Below are 7,281 nucleotides of genomic sequence, written 5' to 3'. Positions count from 1 at the left end.
TTTATCGAATCTAGAGTTCTCGAAATCGAACATGAAGATCCATTGAGTTCGAACTGATCAAGCAACATACCAACTTTGATTTCATGAGTTTACATATTCTTGACTTCTTGACTTCTCAGCAATGGTTGGATCTAGAGTTACGCATTCTACAGCAGTACGTGAAGTCAATATTATAGTCGTTTCCGCTTAAGAAGAAATCAATTAACCTCCTCTTCCTCCTACTTAAGATGATACAAATCAAGAGATGGACACTTCACTGCATCCAAATCTCCTTCAAGATCCTTTGATCACTAGATTTGTTCTAGTGTCTATGATCACACCTTTGATACTACCTCCAACTTCACAACTAGAGGCCTTACCTAGTTTCCAACAGTTGCAAGCTAACCTTAGGATATAAGGAACCAATGAAGTGCTAAACAATATGTACAACATCGTTAGGAAACAAATCTCATGTGCAATAAAGGGAACGAAAGATTGCTTCGTATCGAAGACAGTCTATACAATGTGCCTCGTCTAGGAAACACCACACAAAAAGCTATGTCAAATAAAAGCCATATTGCCATCCCTGAAGTGACTGCATCATGAAAAGATGAGGCTCCAAAATCTTGAAATCACCAGAAGAACATGAAGCGTCATAGTCCTGCTAAGACCCCCAAGAGGGACCGAGGAAGCCACACTCCTCCCCAAGACTAGATAGAAAAGAAGTCACCGACGAATTTGTAGAAGCATCCTCTGTGCATCTTCATTTTGGAAAGTAGAATATTGAAATCAATAGAGAAGCCTCCTATGTTGAGCGAATACAAGGGGAAGGGAAACCCGGACGATCATGTGAACTCTTCAATGAACTATAGAATTACTTCAATGCATATGAAGCCTTCAAATGTAAATTGTTCGATGTTTGATTAGAAGTTTTCCTGAAAAAATCATTTCCTTGTATAAGGAGGTTCGTGGAAAAATCATTCTAAAAGCTCAGTTTTTCGTGGATACTCTCAAGCATATTTCTCGGGGACAAGAGTAGCTCATCTTGGCCAAACCTATAAACTTTTCTGATGTTATTTTTCATCTCCTATCTCCTTTACTTTCCAGTAATTTCCTTTCCTATGGTTCCCCGCTGCCAATTTATTCATTTGTTTTATAAAATATTATAAAACTCTTAGTTTACAAATGATTTTATTTTAAACCAAACTTTTTCAAACCTTCACATTTAACCCCCCCGCCCCCCTCTCTTTATGTATGGAGTCACATGTCCAACAAGAGTAATCGAATAACTCAATGATTTAGGTTTACCCGCCCTAATAATTCTTGTTATGGACTGACATAACATTCAATTCAATGAAGTTCACGGGCACTCACCTCCCCTTTCATGAAGACTTTGCTATTAAACTTCAAGGCTTTTAACTAGATGGCGACTGATAAGCTTTCTAACATAATGGAGAATCATATGCTTAGGGACCATCTGATGGAACGATTCCTCTTTGAGAACTATGTCAAATCCATGGGAGGTCTGAAGGAAAACGTGTTATAGCCAATGAATCTATTGCTAGGGGGTAGGAGAGAGTGAAATAGTTGGTCAAAGAACACAATTGGATGAAAGATACCCTTGAAAAGGTAGCCTTGGAGGTCTAACCACTCTCCCTCTTGGTAAAAGAGCCAAAAGAGCCAAGTGGTTCCCATGGAGTACCATGGATGTGAGGGGTTCTAATACCTTCCCCTTGCATAACCGACTTCCAAATCTGCTCTTGGTTGCGAGACCATTCTTTCATTTGGGGTTTTATCTCTATTTTCCCTTTCCTTTGGAATAAATAAAATCCGATGGTGACTTTGTATTTTTCACGGCGTGATAGCTGGGGATAGTATGGAGTTCTCATAAGCGAGTCAAGCCTATCTTACATGTTTCCTTTTCATTGGATATTTATTTCTATTATCATTTGCTTTATTTATCCATTCTTGTTATATATTCCTGTTATATATTATCTTGTTGTGATCTTGTGGGATGGATACTATGGAGTGAAAAGCCCAATACACAGGCTTAGAGAGTTCACCTAAGAGAAGAGGGATCTTCGTATTAACTTGTCGGACGTAGTTGTCTTGAGGGGGAGATACGGAGATCCCACTCAGAATAGATTATTTTTGGTGTTTTGCTGGCACATGAGTCACGTTCGTGCTGACAGCCATTCTTCCAAAGAAAGTCCATGACTCCAAGGACCTTTAGACAACCCCGACTTTTGAGGTTGAAGGCAACTTCACTTATAGGAGGTCATCCCGAAAGTGTAGTTAACTCATAAGTCATCTTGTGGCATAAATGATACTTTTGCCTCATGATCCGTGAATCTAAGCATCTTCAGAAGTCTTAGTACTCACCTTACGAGGGTATACGGGTTTCTTATAGGGAAACTTAACCTCTAACACACCTTGAATCTACAGTGATCTTGTCTTCTTGTAGCATATGCATTCATAACATATTGCATTGCATACATACTTGGGCCTTATTCTCGGAGAATCCTAAAGGTTTGTAATTGTGCAGTGATCATTCCAAGATGGGATCAGAAAGAAAGGACACCCTTCCACTCAAGTTCAAGCTTCCAAGAGTGGATACCCTGTTAGCTCTCAGCATCAAGATTACTCCTTGTAAGAAGAACAACTTCATATGCAGATATAGACAGATCCTGGATCTTCTTACTACCTCTATAGACGTCTCAACTTTGTTGGCCTTATCCTAGTATTATGATCTACCACTCAGATGTTTTACATTCAAAGACTTTTAGTTGGCTCCGACCATTGAAGAGTATGAGAAGCTTCTAGGTTGGTATGTAAAAGTCCACCCTCCCTTCACAAAGTTGGGTGAACTATTGATACCTGAATTAGTTACTAAAGCACTCCACTTGTCTGTCGAAGAGGTATCCCTTGGTCTTGGACCTAGAGGATTTGCTAGGAAGTTCTTGGAAGACAAGGCATGGGCCTTGGATAAATAAGGGAAATGGCTTCCCATCAGTGCCATTCTAGCCCTACTGATCTATGGAGTCATCGTGTTTCTAAATGATGACGATTACATAAACCATTCCATCATCAGTGTATTTGTATCTGGGAATCCTATCGTTGCCTTGGTGTCTGATGTGTATTACTGCTTGCACACTAGGCATGAAAAGAAGAAGGTGCTGTATTGAGTTTTTCTTCACTGTTGTACACTTGGCTCTTATCTCACATACCTCAAAAGGGGCTTGGGTAGATTTCTTGAAGAACTTGAGGTGGTCCCAAAACCTTTCTTCCCTTACTGCTGAAGCTTTGGTTTGGTACCTTCCTACCACCAACATAGATCAGGTTATCATGAGTTGTGGAGATTTCTCGAATGTGCCACTCACAGATCCACGAGGTTGCATCAATTACAACCCTTCATTGGCCATGACGCAGTTTGGGTATCTGATAGAGAATGAACCTAGGGATGAATTACTAAAGGACTTCATCTTGCCCGGTCTGGGAACAGAGAACCCAACTCTATTGAAAAAGGTTAAGCAAGCTTGGACTCAAATTCATTGTAAAGGTAAGGAGCTAGGAAAACGTGATTGTCGAGCTAAGGAGCCGTATCTCCAATGGGTTGTACAAAGGGCAAAATAAGTCAAGTTACCATATAGTGTGGATATGCAGATCCCTCCCTCAGAACCAGAGCCTGTATATGCTTCCAAGGAGGAAGTATATGCATTGAAAGCGACTATCCCACAGTTAATCAAAGAAAACAAAGACTTGCGATTAAAGCTTCCTGCATTGGATAGAGATCATGCTAAGTTGAAAAGAAAGAGTGAAGAAGATATCGAGCTTTTATCAGAAAGCAGAAAGATGGAAAAAATTAAGGAGAACCTCAAAGATAAATACCAAGATAGTTTAACTCAAGCATATATGGGGCTAATTTCCCTCCGAAAATAGTTAAAGCAGACAAAAAAGGAGCGAGGCAACAACCATCGTTGGTTCGGGTTGGCTATCAAAGAGAAGAAGGCGTTGAGAGAAGAATCCAACCTAGAGATTCAAAATCTCAATCTTTCCGTCCGTGAGGCCAATGCCAAGGTAAAGGTGGAACATCATCTTAAAGAGAAAGGAAACAGGGTTTCCTACATCACCCTCAAGTCTGGAGAGAGAAATGCCACAAAGTTGAGATTGCCATCTCGAGTGTCGAACATTGGAGAGATCATTTTTCTGCCTTGAAGAATGAGAGTTTGGGCTGTCTCAGTGAGAAAGCTCGAATAAATAGTCTTCTTGATACTTATGTTGGATCTATCAACTTGTTGCAACCTGGTGCTGCTATGTACTAAGCTAAGTATGATTGCTTGGTTAGGTTCTGCAACGAGTTAACCAAGGAGGTTCCTTGGAAGCTATATGATGCTCTAGAAGATGTTGATGAGAAGACCACTTCCCACTCCATACTCTGATTCATCTACCTTTGTGATTGAATGATGAAAAGGTTCAAAGTTGAATTGAAGGAGATGAAGGAACGAAAAGCAAAACGTTCCATTTAACCATAGCTTTATTATTTTCCTCTTTTCATGTTTTGAGATTACTTTACTATACCTCCTTGTAATTGTAAATCAAATTCATGAATAAAATGCTTGATTTGTGTAATTCGGTGTTCCTACTTTATCTTCCATTTTATAATGTTTTACTGTCTCATTATCAATCATAAAGGTTTCCCCGAGAATAAAAAATGAACATGCATCATGCATTAATCATATATTCATGCATTTAATAATACACCTAGTTGGTCTCACCGTTTTTTTGGATTTCTATCGAGTAACTCTCGTTGTCAAGCTGACTTCCCACTTCTACAACACCTGAGCTAAGCAAAAGATAGCTATGGAAAGAATCGAACAGAACCTGGCTTGCATGCAAGAAGAGATGACTCAAGTAAGAACCCAACTGGGGTAACTAATGGACATCATGCAGAATGTTATTCATAGACAAGAGGAGAATCTCCAAGCTAACCCAGGAGTCATTGCCAATATGAATGCTACCAACCTTGTTGTGGGGAGCGGGGTCCCTGTTGTTACTCATGCCCATGTTGAGGGGATGCTTAATAATCTGAATGTTTCCCCCACATTCCATATCCCTATTCATTGAGGATCTCAGGTTGGTGCAGATGATCACGATGGAGACTTTTTCATGCCTAGAAATGAATTCGTGTCTGATCCCTTTGGGCCATCTCCCACCGAGCTCGAGAGAAGGTTTCAGATGATGGACGAAAGGGTCAAAGCCATTGAAGGTCCTAGAACCTTCGGCCTGGAAGCTGCTGACATGTGCTTAGTCCTAGGGGTGAAAATCCCATCTAAGTTAAAGGTCCCTACCTTAGAGAAATATAAGGGGGCTACTTGTCCCAAGACCCATATTAGATCCTATTATAGGAAAATGGCAGCTTACTCAGACAACGAGAAGCTATTGATACATTTCTTTCAGGACAGTCTTAGCGGAGCATCCCTGGAATGGTACATGCAGCTTGAACGTACGCATGTGCGTTCCTGGAGAGATCTAGCTGAGGCTTTCTTGAAACACTATCAGTACAACACTGACATGGCACCCAACAGGACTCAACTTCAAAGCTTGACTCAAAAGTTTGAAGAATATTTCAAAGAATACGCACATCGTTGGAGGGACCTGGATGCCAGGGTCCAACGTCCCCTGCTTGAAAAAGAACTTGTTGATATGTTTATTGGTACAATCCAAGGCCCATATCTGCATCGGATGATTGGAAATGCTTCTGCCGGCTTCTCTGATCTTGTTGTCGCTGGAGAACATATCGAGAATGGTATGAAGATCGTAAAAATCCAAGGTAAGGCTATTACCTCAAATGGGGCAAAGAAACCCTATAGTGGTTTTCCCAAAAAGAAGGAGGGTGTGACCAATGATGCATCAACTTCTAAGGGGAAAGGTAAAGATTACCAGACCCCATATTATCAAGTTGTAGAGGTAACTCCCAACAAGTATCAACAGTAGACGTATAACATTCATGTTTCTCAACAACAAGGCCAATATCAGCCGCTTGTCCAGTACCAACAACCATACGCACCCAGGCAAAATAATTATCAACAATATCAATCGGGCCAACAATGCCCCAGAAGACAGGAAAGGAGACTCGACCCCCTCCCTATGAGCTGAAATCAACTATTAAACCACCTGTTAAATAGTTCTCTTGTAAAGCTAAGGGAAGCCAAGCCTCCACCAACACCACTTCCACCGGTCTATGACAGCAACACACGTTGTGAGTTCCATACCGGGGCACCCGGCCACACCATTGATAACTGTAAGGCATTTAGGTATAGAGTCCAAGATCTCCTTGACTTCAAGGCCTTCTCATTCACGCATGTAGGGCCCAATGTTAGCAATAATCCAATGCCTCCCCACACGGGGCATCCAATTAATGTGATACAAGAGTCTACTGAGGTCAATCGTATCTCAAAGGTTGACATGATAAAGACCTCATTACTAGCGATAAAGGAATAGTTGCTCCTAAAGAACATGTTCCCAGGATGCACTCCTGACTGTGCACACTGTGTAAATGCCCCACAACATTGTGAGAAGCTCAAAAAAGGTATTTAGTCGCTGATAGACCGAGGCAATTTCTTGTAGAACACACTTCAGCAGCCAACGATGTGTCTACTTTGGAAATACCTTACTATCCAATACAGATACCTGTGGTGAATGCTCCCACAACACCCCTAGTAATTACAATGTAAGCTCCTTTCCCATATGAAAGCACTAAAGTTGTCCCCTAGAATTACAATTCCATGACCTATCTGCATAGGCAAAGACTTAAAGAAAGGTCTTCTGAAACTCAAAGGCCTCTAGTAATTCAAGTACCTACTGAAGTTTCCGAACATGTGGAAACACAGAAGTTCTTGGAAATACAAAAGCCTGCTGAAGTTCAGGAACCTGTTGAAGTTCAAGAGTCAAGTGTAAATATTATAGGAGCTGGTGGTGTTATCCGAAATGGTCTCATATTCGCAGCACCACCACCACCATCTAGAAAAGAGAATCATGGAGCTACACCAAGCATAAGGGTAAGAAACCTGCCGACTTGGAGTAGGGGAAAGCCCATACTCAAGGCAAAGTCGCATCAGATGATATGGAGGAATTCCTCCGTATTATCAAAAGAAGTGACTCCAAAGTGGTTGATCAGCTCAACCAAACACCGTCCAAGATTTCTATACTCTCACTACTGATGTGTTTTAAGGCCTACAGAGACGCTCTAATCAAGTTTCTCAGTGCACCCCACGTGCCCCAAGAGATCACCGTCAATCAGTT

At 41.2% G+C, this 7,281-nt stretch overlaps 1 protein-coding gene across 1 annotated transcript; it reads left to right on the top strand.

Moving 5' to 3' along the window:
* Positions 1 to 3,138: 3,138 nt before the first annotated feature.
* LOC127098588 (uncharacterized) lies at positions 3,139 to 3,918 on the top strand. Its single transcript, XM_051037213.1, has 2 exons — positions 3,139 to 3,591; positions 3,643 to 3,918. Exons 1-2 carry the CDS (start codon positions 3,139 to 3,141, stop codon positions 3,916 to 3,918), a joined length of 729 nt encoding a protein of 242 aa, XP_050893170.1.
* Positions 3,919 to 7,281: the final 3,363 nt, after the last annotated feature.

This window comes from Lathyrus oleraceus, chromosome 1 (assembly GCF_024323335.1).
Source record: "Lathyrus oleraceus cultivar Zhongwan6 chromosome 1, CAAS_Psat_ZW6_1.0, whole genome shotgun sequence".
Taxonomy (NCBI): Eukaryota; Viridiplantae; Streptophyta; class Magnoliopsida; order Fabales; family Fabaceae; genus Lathyrus; species Lathyrus oleraceus.
Note: the sequence above shows the minus strand (reverse complement) of the source record. Positions and strands in the feature narration are given on the sequence as shown.

Excerpts from the sequence above, each read along its gene's own strand:
- LOC127098588 (XM_051037213.1), top strand. The coding sequence starts at position 3,139 with ATGAAAAGAAGAAGGTGCTGTATTGAGTTTTTCTTCACTGTTGTACAC. Across the intron at positions 3,592-3,642 it reads AGGAGCCGTATCTCCAATGG|ATCCCTCCCTCAGAACCAGA; the intron begins GTTGTACAAAGG and ends GTGGATATGCAG.